General features: G+C 49.7%; 1 protein-coding gene across 2 annotated transcripts; it reads right to left on the reverse strand.

The window, feature by feature from the left end:
- Nucleotides 1-3,651: 3,651 nt before the first annotated feature.
- On the reverse strand, nucleotides 3,652-9,164 carry LOC129336105 (uncharacterized). 2 transcript variants are annotated; one of them, XM_054989109.1, is made up of 3 exons: nucleotides 9,031-9,164; nucleotides 6,365-6,510; nucleotides 3,652-5,501 (listed from the first exon to the last, which is right to left on the reverse strand). In XM_054989109.1, the coding sequence occupies exons 1-3, from the start codon at nucleotides 9,134-9,136 to the stop codon at nucleotides 5,466-5,468; spliced, it is 288 nt and encodes a 95-aa protein (XP_054845084.1). In that variant the 5' UTR covers nucleotides 9,137-9,164; the 3' UTR covers nucleotides 3,652-5,465. The 2 variants fall into 2 exon arrangements, with proteins under 2 accessions (XP_054845084.1, XP_054845083.1); XM_054989108.1 differs by lacking the exon at nucleotides 6,365-6,510.
- Nucleotides 9,165-12,306: the final 3,142 nt, after the last annotated feature.

Here is a 12,306-nt window from a genome sequence, read left to right on the forward strand (position 1 = left end):
AAAAAATAAAAAAAAATAAAAAAAAAATCCTGTTCCACATTGGGCCACATTGCCAAACAATTGTTCTAAGGACCAGGAGGACTAGACCCACTGTTTGTCCTGAGTTCAGAGCAGAGACATTAACCATTACTTAGCAGGTGGGACTATCGTTCAGGTAATTTTGTCTTTGGTAACAGTGTGTTTGGTAAACACTAAACAACATAATATCAGACGTGAGGCTTTATATTGGATCTTAAAGAGGAGATCACAAACCCACGTGCAACTCAGGCTTAGGCTGACTTTCCCCTACCTTGAGGTAAAACTTCTCCTCTTTAAGCCTATGAAGCTGTATACTGGGCTGGGAAGCCTCTGGTAGCATGGTTGATGTTAAGCTTCAACTTTCCTTCTTGTCCCACCCTTAGGAAATATTTAAAATGGTTACCCAGAGAAGTCTTAGTAGGGGACAGATCAGGGGTTTGCGCTTCCCTTTAGCAGAAACTGGCACACAAGGCTTGGGGAGGTTCAAAACATAACTGAAGGTTTATTTACAGTAGGTAAAGTCAGAGGGCAGGTAGGCAGATGTTTGAACTGAAGTAACAGAAAGGTTTTTATACAGAAACTTCACTGGTGTGAGGCACTAAACACTTGGTATAACTCTGCTGGCTGATTTCAGAGGTTGACATTGCTTAACAAATGCTCTACTTTCAAAGCACAGCCACAACATGACTTCCCCTCCTCTCCAGACTTAAGGGTGCTCCACTGAGACAAACCCTTAATAGATACTGAGCAGGCATTATAGTTATGAGCTATAACCTGTTCCTGGCACTGAAGGGGAGACTCCTCTCTACCCACTTCCTTGGCCCTCTATAAGTTCCAGATCTCTCAAGTCTAAGCAGGAGTTAGTGCTGGTTTCCCCCAATTTATTCCAAGGACTAAAAGTGTTTCACAAACATTATTTCCTCTCACAGAGGATTCTCTGGCTGACCCTCTCTGGTCTAAAGCCAGGCTTCATCTCTCTTCCACTCTCTTGTTTACTCTCCAACTTCCACTGCCAGCTTCCCCAACACTCCATCCCCATTTCAGGCTAGCCACATGTGGGCGGAGGAGTGGAAACATGTCAATCATAGCTCACTGACTGGAAATCTCAGCATCTGAAGCTGAGTCCGTCACAAGGAGATTGGCTTAGGTCAGATTCCATTACCCGTAAATACCTGGGAGTTCTGGATCTTTCTTTGCATCCTATAGGCTTTGTGCTGGCTGGGGCCCCATCAAATGATACACAGAAACATCTAATTTGGTTGAAATGGCTGCATCTTTATTGATTACAGCCCTTTGGAGCATTGGCAAGGCATAGGGCAGTGGATCCCCAGCACTGAAAGGCCATTCACTGTTTGATGCATTGTTCCCCAGCAATCCTGAGTGCAATTATGGGATGGTAAGTGTTCTACCACCCATGGCTGCCCTTAGACTGTAGGGGTGAGCTGCCTGTTATGCACTGCTCACCCACTTGGATCTGGTCCAATGCCTCAAAACCACCAAACCACCTAAAGTTGTGACTGGTCACCCCAGCTTCCCCAAAAGGGTGGGTGGGGCAGGGAAGCATTCTACTCCTGCCGTTGCTGGTTGGGAATGATGCCAACCACACATATTCCTGTGGAAGAGGGTCTCCTGGTGGGCTCCTCCCATAGCCGACCTTCGCCTTGCTCCAGCCTAGCCCTCAGATGCAACACAGCCCATGGTGACTCTGCAAGCTTCCTTTGTCTCCATTTGAGTAGAAATCTCGTGACTCCAAGAATGGTGGGTAGAGGTTAAGGACTCCTCCATCACCTTGGTGCTACACATACTTGTGCACATGCTCTGAGGAACCTGCTACAGCCGAGGTAACATGTGCTTAGTGGAATTAGAGCAACTTTACTGCTTTTTATTTGAAAGCCTATGTGATATTGTATGTTCTTCCCTGTTTCTGTGTTTGTTCCCTTTTTTCAATCCCTTTTGGACTCTAACCAACCTTTCCCTTTTCTGTCTCTCTTATATAACAAACCTTTTTGTTTAAAGGCCTCCTTTGGCTTTGTCCAGTACAATATGTTTCTCTGGGATATTTCTCTTGATCTCTTCCCTACGTGTCATATTGCACGGATGCTACATAGTTTGTGGTAAGGTATACAATATCTAACATCTAAGACAATGTTTTGATATAGTAGACCATGTCATCCTGTTAAGGCATTTGGAGGCAGATGTGAGTATCATGGTATATGCCTTGCGCTGGTTTAAAGCATTCCTCATGGTACAGAACACCATAGCTTGATTATTAGCAGGAGCTAGGCACAGCACGCATATTATCTCTATTCTTGAGTTGCTCAATGGCTACCCATCAGTTATTGGTCTCAGTTCCATCACTCAATGGCTGTGCATCAGTTCATGCTCTCAGTTCTAGGCTTGACTATCATACATACATACATTCTATTTATTACAGCAAAAGCCAGCAGTGTAAAGCAATATAGTTCCAAGTAATAAATGAATACTATCATTACAAAAAGATCAAGGATATAAAAGGGATAAAAGTTAAAATAGAATAACAGTAATGGGAATAAAAGTTATATTGTGTTTTCCACTAAAAGAAGTTTACGTTTTCTAATAGCTAAAAAACAGAATTTGGCCACAGCATAGGTTACTGAGCTCTGAGAATCTTCTAGAAGGAATTTGCGCAAAATTTCTGGTCTAAATTCCAAATAGGATTGCAAAGGGTTGAATTTAGACAAGAGAGGTAATATGAGGCGAGACCGTTCTTCACAATAGAATTCACAGAATAAGAATATGTGAGTAACAGATTCCACCATGTTGGACATGCATGAGCATAAGCGCTCATGCATTGGTATCTGCAAGAATTTATCGTGCAATACAGCTGAGGGCATTGCCTCAAACCGGGCTCTGGAAAATGCCCATCTGTAGGACTCATGGGTAATACTGGATAGGTATGGGGCAGCTGAAAAACTGGACCAAGATTTTAGACACCTGAAGTTCTTGGGAAGCAGAGCTTCTTCATTTTGTAATTCAATGTCAATGTCAAGAAGCCTCTGAGTGTTTTTGCCATGTTCAAGGTTCCATTAAAGAGCTCTTCGGGGTTTAGGCTAATTTGCTTGATCTTATTAAAAATTTGTATAAACCAAGGTGGGTAGGGGTCTGTGGCTAGGAGATGAGTTATCCCTTTGGATTATAATGAATTTTCAGCCAGAGGAATATTGCCTGTTCCCAGGCTTTTAATTCAACTCTGGGTAATCCTGCCTCTTGTCTAAGTATTTCATTAGATGTACTCTTGGGAGCGCCAAATAAAGATCTAAGATTGGACTGTTTCAAGGATCTTAAAGTTGGCAGAGAGTCCAATTTGTGAGCCATACAAAAGTTGAACCAAAGATTTTGCCTGATAAGTTTTTAAGGCCATAGGAGAAAGCCAGTGCCTTTCCTTCTAAATAATTTGAGGATGGCATTTGCACTTCTCTCAGCCGAGGTAGCTGATGAGGATAAATGTGCTGAAAATTTGGCATTATAGGAGAAAGTTATGCCTAAATATTGAAAGATCTTAACTTGATCTATGACATTTCCTTTCATATTCCAGCTATATTTCCTAAAAGAGCTGCAGAAGCGCACAGTTTTCGTTTTGCCACCCCAGTCGGAATGAAGAGACAGACGTCACTGTTTGGTACTAAGGGCCACTTTTATTAAGATAACAATATTTATAACCATAACTATCAAACTGCGGCAAGGGCAAACTAGCGGTACAGGACGAGCCACGTGGTCGCACCTTGGACCTCCGCCTCGACCTGTCTGGGCGAGCCCCGAAGCCCCAGGCTTAAGCCATCCACCGGATGGCAGCTACCTGGACAGCCAGGCAAATTTGGTTCCCCCAATCAAGCTCCCACACCTCAGCCGTACAGCAGTGAGGTAGGACTTGCACACAGGGTTCCCCAAGGCAGTCTGCCCATGCAGCATGGCAGCCGTCACAAGCAGTACCATCCGCTTCAGGCAGACCCCTCTTCCCCAAAATGGAGAAGCGCCAAGGGTGCTCACCGGCCCGCTCCCTATTTCCCAATTCTATCCTGCCAAAATGATTTATCTAAACAGCGCCACCGTGCCAATCACCTCAACCACAATATCGGTACAAGGTAGGCGAAAAACCTCCGGACCCGGGCCAATTAGGTGACCGGAGGAAAAAATTCCTACCTGGCTCTGACTACAGCAACCGGCTAATCCTGCACCGATACAGGGAGAGGAGGGTGGGCCGAGCTCTTTCCCGGGCGACTGACGCCGGCGGGGGAGCGGAGCAGCCTAACGGCTAGCAAGCTCCGCCCCCGCGCAATCCCCGTATGTCCGGGGAAAGCGCGCCTTCTCTTCCTCCTTCCGAGGAGGCAAATGACGACCCCCCGCCCCACAGCCAGGCTGGCGGCAGAAGGGGTCGCTTTGCCACCCCAGTCGGAATGAAGAGACAGACGTCACTGTTTGGTACTAAGGGCCACTTTTATTAAGATAACAATATTTATAACCATAACTATCAAACTGCGGCAAGGGCAAACTAGCGGTACAGGACGAGCCACGTGGTCGCACCTTGGACCTCCGCCTCGACCTGTCTGGGCGAGCCCCGAAGCCCCAGGCTTAAGCCATCCACCGGATGGCAGCTACCTGGACAGCCAGGCAAATTTGGTTCCCCCAATCAAGCTCCCACACCTCAGCCGTACAGCAGTGAGGTAGGACTTGCACACAGGGTTCCCCAAGGCAGTCTGCCCATGCAGCATGGCAGCCGTCACAAGCAGTACCATCCGCTTCAGGCAGACCCCTCTTCCCCAAAATGGAGAAGCGCCAAGGGTGCTCACCGGCCCGCTCCCTATTTCCCAATTCTATCCTGCCAACGCCAGGCCAAGCCTCTGCTTAGGCCCTGGCGCCCCAGAGATGGCTTAAGGCCAGCCGAAGCCCCTGCCGCAAGTCATCTAAAAACACCTCGTTGCCGGACGCCGAAAGGTGTACCCCGTCACCTCGGTAGAGGTCGGCAAAAGTGGCCCTGATCCGAGGGTGAGGTAAGTAAATACCCAACCCTTCACCCAAAGCCTTTTGAATAGCCCTATTGGCCTTCATTCGAGCCCTTTCAATAGCCGGACGGTGCAAGGCCTCCCGCCAAACCCGCCGAGGCAACATGGCGGACCAAATAATGAGAACACCAGGCCACCGCCGAAGAATGAACTGCAGGTCCTGTTTAACTTGCAAGGACAATGCCCTGCCTTGCATGAGCCCCAGATCATTCCCACCTAGGTGAATGACTAACACGTGGGGCGGGAGGCCACTCCTCCGGCCAAATAACAAAGGCAGCAGGCCGGGCCACCGAAGGCCCCGACGGCCCTGCCACTCAACCCGGGCCCAGTCACTCAGACCCAACTGCGACCCAATCCTCGTCCTCCGTGCTTGGTGGGCCGCCCAGAAAACCATACTGTGCCCGCAGATCAGAATTCTTTGCTTCTCTCGGCAGGACACAGCACCTAAAGAAAATTCAATTAGTAATGGCTTAAAATTTAGACAAGGGCCTAACATAAGCCCGATACGCTGACGAACGCCACCTGCCAACTCTTTGGATGGCTACAGCCGAGTAACCCATTGCGGCCGCCGTGGAAGCCGCCCCAATCCTGAAAGAATGTGTCGCGAATTTAACTCCCTTCAAACCCAGCCGATCAAGGGCTCTCTGGGTAACTGCCCAGAACTGATAGTGCGTTAAAGGCCGACCATCGCCGTGCCTGAACAAAAGCCCTTGTTCCTTGCCCCGCACCCGAAGGAAGCGTCGGAGAGCCCTCACCGGGCACAACTCTCCATCTGCGCAAGGCCCCAGCCGAATAACAACCCCTTTACGCCACTGATCCGTCTTGGATTGACGTAACTTAATAATGACTGCATCCCCGTCCCACTGTAAATCACTAACCAAAAGAGCACGGTCAGACCGGTCCAAACTGGACCGAGCCACTAATTCACTAATGCGAAATGCCCCAAAGAACGCGGTCAATGCCGCCGCGTGAAACAGCCGCGTCTCATACCCAGAACTGCAAACCTCGGCCCATACCGCAAAAAGCCCCTTGAGCACCGAGGGAGAAATAGGCTCCCTGGTGTCAACTCGAGCCCCTGCTTCCCTGGACCAACCTTCCAACATCTTCCGCACACGGAAGTCCCCCGTGGCCTCAGGGAACCCCCGTGCCTTGCTTACATACGCCAACGCTGCAAGCTGACCCCGAATCGACTTAACCGCAAGACCCCGCAACTTCTGATGCACACAAAAGCGCATCAAGTGCGAAACCGGGATAGGCCAGCGCTGCTGCAAGCTAAGCCTGTCTCTGAACCCTGTAAACTGTCCTACCGCTCTGTTGTAGGCTCTCCTGGTGCTCGGGGCCACTGCAAGCCAGATGGCCCTGAATGCCTCGGACTCCCAAGCAGCCAAAGTTCCTGCGGCATCTGCACTGGATGGGGGTCCGCCTCCGGGGCAAGCCGCCTGAAACGATCCATCTGTAGGCGAGACAATGCGTCCGCCACCTCATTATCCACCCCTGGAACATGTCTGGCCTTAAACAATATGTTCCAATGGAGGCAAAGAAGGGTGAAGGCTCGAACGAGCTTCATAACCCTAGGGGACCTAGAGGTCAATGAATTAACCACTTGTACCACAGCCTGGTTATCACACCAGAAATGTACAGTCTGGTTGGAAAACTCACGTCCCCACAAAAACACGGCTACCAGAATTGGAAAAAATTCCAAGAACGTAAGGTCCCTGACAAGACCCCACCTATGCCACTCACTAGGCCACTGACCCACACACCAATGTTTCCTAAAATAGATCCCAAAACCCAAAGAACCGGAGGCGTCGGACATAACCTGAAGCTCCGCTTCAAGTAATAAATCGTCCCGCCAGAACGTAACCCCGTTAAAGCTGGCTAGGAAGTCCGACCAAACCTGCAAGTCCTCCTGAATGCCCGTACTAAGCCTCAAGCGATGGTGAGGGGCCTTCAAGGGCGACATTGCATCGCAAAGTCGCCTTAAAAAGGGCCTGCCCGGGGCGACCGCCTTACAGGCAAAATTCAAATGCCCCACTACTTGCTGGAGCTCAAGGAGCGTGACCTTACGCTTTCCCCTAAACTCATGAAGCCTGGCCCTAAGGTCCTGAACCTTTACCAAGGGAAGCCTGAAACACTGTCTAACCGTATCAATTTCTATTCCCAGAAATGTGAGAACCTGCGAAGGCCCCTCCGTCTTCTCATGTGCCAATGGCACCCCCAGCTCCTCAGCCATATTAATGAAGGTGTCCAGCAGGTGGGCGCACCGTCCAGACCCCACCGGCCCACAAAACAAAAAATCATCTAAATAGTGCGCCGTGTCGCGACAATGCGCCCGGCGCCGTACCTCCCATTCAAGAAAGGAGCTGAAAGTCTCAAAGGCAGCACAAGAGATGGAGCACCCCATCGGTAAGGCGCGATCCATGAAAAACTTTCCGTCAAAAGCAAACCCGAGGAGCTCAAAGTCCTCTGGGTGCACTGGGAGCAGTCTAAAGGCAGACTTAATATCGCATTTAGCGAGCTCCGCCCCCACCCCACACTTGCGTACCATCTTAACCGCCTGATCAAACGAAGTATATTTGACAGAACAAAGATGCTCTGGGATCGCATCGTTGACTGACTTACCCTTAGGGAACGACAGGTGATGAATTAAACGAAATTCCCCTGCCGCTTTCTTGGGAACTACCCCTAACGGGGAAACCCTCAACCTAGGAACTGGTGGAGAATCGAAAGGGCCCAAAACTCTCCCTTCCGCACACTCCTTCTGAATCTTAGCTCTAACAATGTCTTCCTTACCTAACACTGAACGCAAATTATCCGAATGAAAAGAGGAACGAGGACCAACAACTGGGATCCGAAAACCATAAGTAAACCCCTGCAACAGATACCGGGCCTCACGAGCCTTGGGATAAGCCCGTAACAGTCCCTCAAGGACCCTCAGTCTTATTGGACTGGGGCCCTTTACCAGCAGACTGCTGGCTACCACCGCCTGATCCACCGAACTTCCTACCTCCAGAGCCCTGTCGGGACTTGGGACAGGCCGTGTAGGAGTGGGGGCCTGAACAGGACGGGCACTCGTGCCTAAACCTACAGGGTTTACGGCTGCAGCCTCCTTTAAAGGCGAACTCCCAGCACAGCAGCCGGGGTTGAACCTGCTGCCCCGCGTTAGCGCGGGTGCTGGGGGTTGAGGAAGAGCGCTGAACAATATGACCGCTGTCTGACCGGTCACCCACACTAGGCCTCGCAGGGGACATCACCGAAAGCCACAATTGCTGATGAATGCGATCCCAGGGAAGGGCCGGATTCATGGCAGCACGCATACGGAATTCCTCGTCGTATTGCATCCATGCCCCTCCAAGGAAGCCCGTATATCCTTTGTAAATAATATCTAAATACTGGAACAAAGGAGCCGCCTTATGTGGCTGTGCCCTCGCTAACACCCCCGCATAAATCAAGAACCCAGGGAGCCAATTGCCCCAGGTTCTATCGACCTTCCTACGCTTTAGCCTTTCTTTGTCACGGTCATCCAAATCGTCTTTGTCCTTCTTCTCCAGCTCTCTGAAGAGAAGGGAAAAGACGTCCACATAGTCCCCTTTCAATATCTTATCACGTGTCGCTTGTGTCAGGTGATCACCCAGGGGAAGGGCTACATCGCCAAATGGCAGGGCACTAAAAGGAACATTGCCGTACGCCAAAGCTGGAAACGGGTAATACCCCCACGGACCAGCCATCATCCCAGGCCAGCCAAAAGGCTGCCCACCTGCCAGGTTTGCCGAAGGTACAGATGAGGGCAGCGATGAGGGCAGCGAAGCAGCTCCAAAACCCTGACCTGACCAATGTGGCTGCGCTAGAGGAGGCCAAGCTGGGGAGAACTGGGGGGGAACCCCCGAGCTAGCACCCTGAGCTCCACCAAGAGGCCCTTGACCACAGGACCCCCAAGGCCAGGGGAATCCTGTTTGTGTAGGTGCAGCCTTACCAAGGTCCTCTTCAGGCTCCACCGCCAAGGCCACGGGTGCCGCAACCACTTCAGCTCCCTGATCAGCTTCGTCAGCCGCTGCACCAACTTCCTGAGTCGAAGACATCTGAGCAGAGCCAGCCGCACCTGTCGCTGAACCTTCCAAAACAGATAAACGCATAAGAATTTCTCTGTTCACCGCATCCCTGGAGGCCAGGCGCCTAGACCTCTTCCTACCTCCACCGTCCCCCGAAGGAGCAGGCACCCCCTTGGCCGACTCAAGGGCCTGCAGCCGACGCAGGATGTCCTCCTGCCCCAAAACATCGGCCTCATCCTCAGATGAAGAAATAACAGGAGGGGGCCGTTTAGGGGGCGGACGTTTAGCTCGCTGTTTACCCTTAGAAGGGCCACTACCTTTCTTAGGAGGCATGGCCAGCCCTGTGCCCCAAGCAACAGTCTTATAAAGTGTCCTAACGCACCCAGCCAGCCAAAAGGCACTGTGGCCGGATAGCCAATGGGTATCAGGGAATACCAAAGGAGGGAGCCACCCTGACTCACGGCTTCAAAATGGCCACCCGATTCAGCAGACTGGGAAAGGCCCCTCAAAATGGCCGCCCTGTAACCAGGCAACCGGGGGGGGGGGGTTAAGGGAAGAAAGAGGGGGGGGGGCAAAGACGACTACCCCAACACCCCCTTCAAACAACACCACCCGCAAGGCGTAGAAGGGCCTATGGAGCAAGGAAGCACGGGCAGGCCTGACTCTAGCAACCACTGCACCCCCACTCCCGGCCGCCAACCCCGCTGCGATCCCTGGCCGAGAAAAGGCAGCCGCCCGCGCCGACAAACACGGCCCCCGCCGCGATCCCTCCGGGCAAAGGCCAACAGCCGCCCAGAAAATTGCCGCCGGGACCGCCACCGAGGCAAACGCCGCGGCCTCCGCCGCGCCGCGAGGACCTCCGACGGGGCCGCCGCCGAAAAGCCTCCACAGCTGCCGCCGATCCGCTGCCGAGGCTGCCGCACCACAGACGCGCCGCCGCCGAGGCCTCCGCACCGCCGACGAGGCTCCTGCACGGCCGCCTAGGCAGAGCTCGCAGCGACCCACTCGCCGAGCTCTTTCCCGGGCGACTGACGCCGGCGGGGGAGCGGAGCAGCCTAACGGCTAGCAAGCTCCGCCCCCGCGCAATCCCCGTATGTCCGGGGAAAGCGCGCCTTCTCTTCCTCCTTCCGAGGAGGCAAATGACGACCCCCCGCCCCACAGCCAGGCTGGCGGCAGAAGGGGTCGCTTTGTGGAAATTAATTGTTAACAATTCAATGTTACATTGGTCATTACATTTTTCTAAAGCTCGCTTCAAGCCAACTTTGGTCTGTGATAAAAGTACGGCATCATCGGCGTACATTAAAATTGGAACTTTTCTGCCATTTGAGAACACAGGAGCATGAGTATCAGTTGTATGAAAACGTGATCAGGGAATTGACGTAGATGTTAAATAAGAACGGAGCCAGTAAACAACCTTGTCTGACCCCTTTTTGGACTGGAATTCTTTTTGAAAGTCTACCATCCTGTGTGAGCCTTATCTGAAGGCTATTATTTTCATGTAGTTTAATTAACACAAGTAATAGCCTTTTATTAATACCCATATCAGCCAGTTTAGCCCAAAGCCTTCCCCTAGACACAGAATCAAAGGCTGCCATGAGGTCCACAAAGGCTCCATACCGTGTCTTCTTCCAGTGTTTCACATATTTATAAATAAAATAATCTAACACCAGGCAATGATCAATAATGGAGCGACCAGATGTAAAACTGGCCTGTTCAATCTCAAGTAGGTTATTTTGATCTAACCATTCACACAGTTTTAGACAGAGATGTTTCGTATATAACTTACAGATCACATTCAAGAGACTGATTGACCTATAGTTTGACGGATCTGAAGGATTACCCTTTTTAAATATAGGAACAATTATGGCCAGGCCCCAATCCTTAGGAAATTGTGCTGAAGCATCTATGTATGAGAACAGATTTGCTAAAACTGGGGTAGGCTTGACTATCGTTTACAAAGCCCTTCATGGCCTTAGCCCCTCATATCCACAGGACTGCCTCTCTCCCTATGCTCCGTAAATGCAGCTTCGTTCATCCAAAAAGTGCCTTTTTCAGATTCCACCCAGCAAATGGACAAAATCAACAGCTGCCATACATTCTTTCTCCATGATGGTCCTCACCTTGTGGAATGGCCTGCCAAAGGAGGTCAGGAAAGCTCCCACCCTCTTGGGTATCCACTATGCAAAAATGAATTATTCAGGAGAGCTTTTTTACACAAGTAATAAGGGCTGTATTATAAGAAGATGGCTCATATAGATGCTTATGATAAAGGGACTGTAGACTATACTGCTGGGTACTGTCTGACATTGCAAATATGCACCTACTGGTTAGTTCTCACATTTAATGGGTCGTGTCGAATTGTTTATATTTTGCTACAGCATAGATTCAACTCCATATTCATATGTATGCTTGTATTCGGATTTCTGCTATCCGTACCCCACAGTATTGTTTATTGAATGCCCCAGCTGTTGATCATATTAATCCTACACTGTGTAATCTGCTTTGAGTATCTGTAAGAAAGGCAGACTATAAAAAACACAATTAAAATAAACTAAATAAATTTTTCCAAAGTTTCCACCTTTTTACTTTATTATTATTTTAATACTGCATTAGAAAGACACCTTCTCAGTGGATCAACCAAGACATTCTCAGCAGGTCCCTAAGTGGTGGCAGCCATTACCAGGTTCTTTCCAGGAAACCCTTTGCCTAATGAAAAGTACCTTCTACACTTTCCATTCCATCACAGCAACCTTGGGCCGGTCACACCTTTTTCAGTTTAACTTACCTCACGGGGTTGTTGTGAGGATAAAACGGAGGGAAGGAAACAATGTAAATAAGCTGCTTTGGGTCCCCATTGGGAAGAAGTCAGAGTATAAGTGAAGTAAATAAATAAATAAATAAATAAATATTGTGCCTTCCATAGCACTTGTGGAGTTTACAAGGATCAGATTTATGGTTTCTGTAGTTTGTACACCTCATTTAGGTTTTAATCTTTAGAAATGTTTTGGTCCTTTAATGACCAACCAAGTTCATTCCTGTAAACCCTATTGATAAAATTCTAAAAGAAACCCAGACATTATAATTCAAACAACAAAACAATATTTTCAGATTTGTTTATATCATACAATTCATGCAGATTGCAGAAATGTTTTTATCTCTGACTCAGGATTTTGATATTCTACTGCAGAAAAATCTTTGTA

The sequence above is a fragment of the Eublepharis macularius genome, chromosome 9 (genome assembly GCF_028583425.1).
Source record: "Eublepharis macularius isolate TG4126 chromosome 9, MPM_Emac_v1.0, whole genome shotgun sequence".
NCBI lineage: Eukaryota > Metazoa > Chordata > Lepidosauria > Squamata > Eublepharidae > Eublepharis > Eublepharis macularius.

Bases quoted from the DNA above. Each gene is read 5' to 3' on its own strand.
- LOC129336105 (XM_054989108.1), bottom strand. From the start codon at position 9,136: ATGTCTTCGACTCAGGAAGTTGGTGCAGCGGCTGACGAAGCTGATCAG. The intron at 5,502-9,030 runs GTAAGGCTGCAC...AATTTTCTTTAG, and splicing joins GGAGCCTGAAGAGGACCTTG to GTGCTGTGTCCTGCCGAGAG.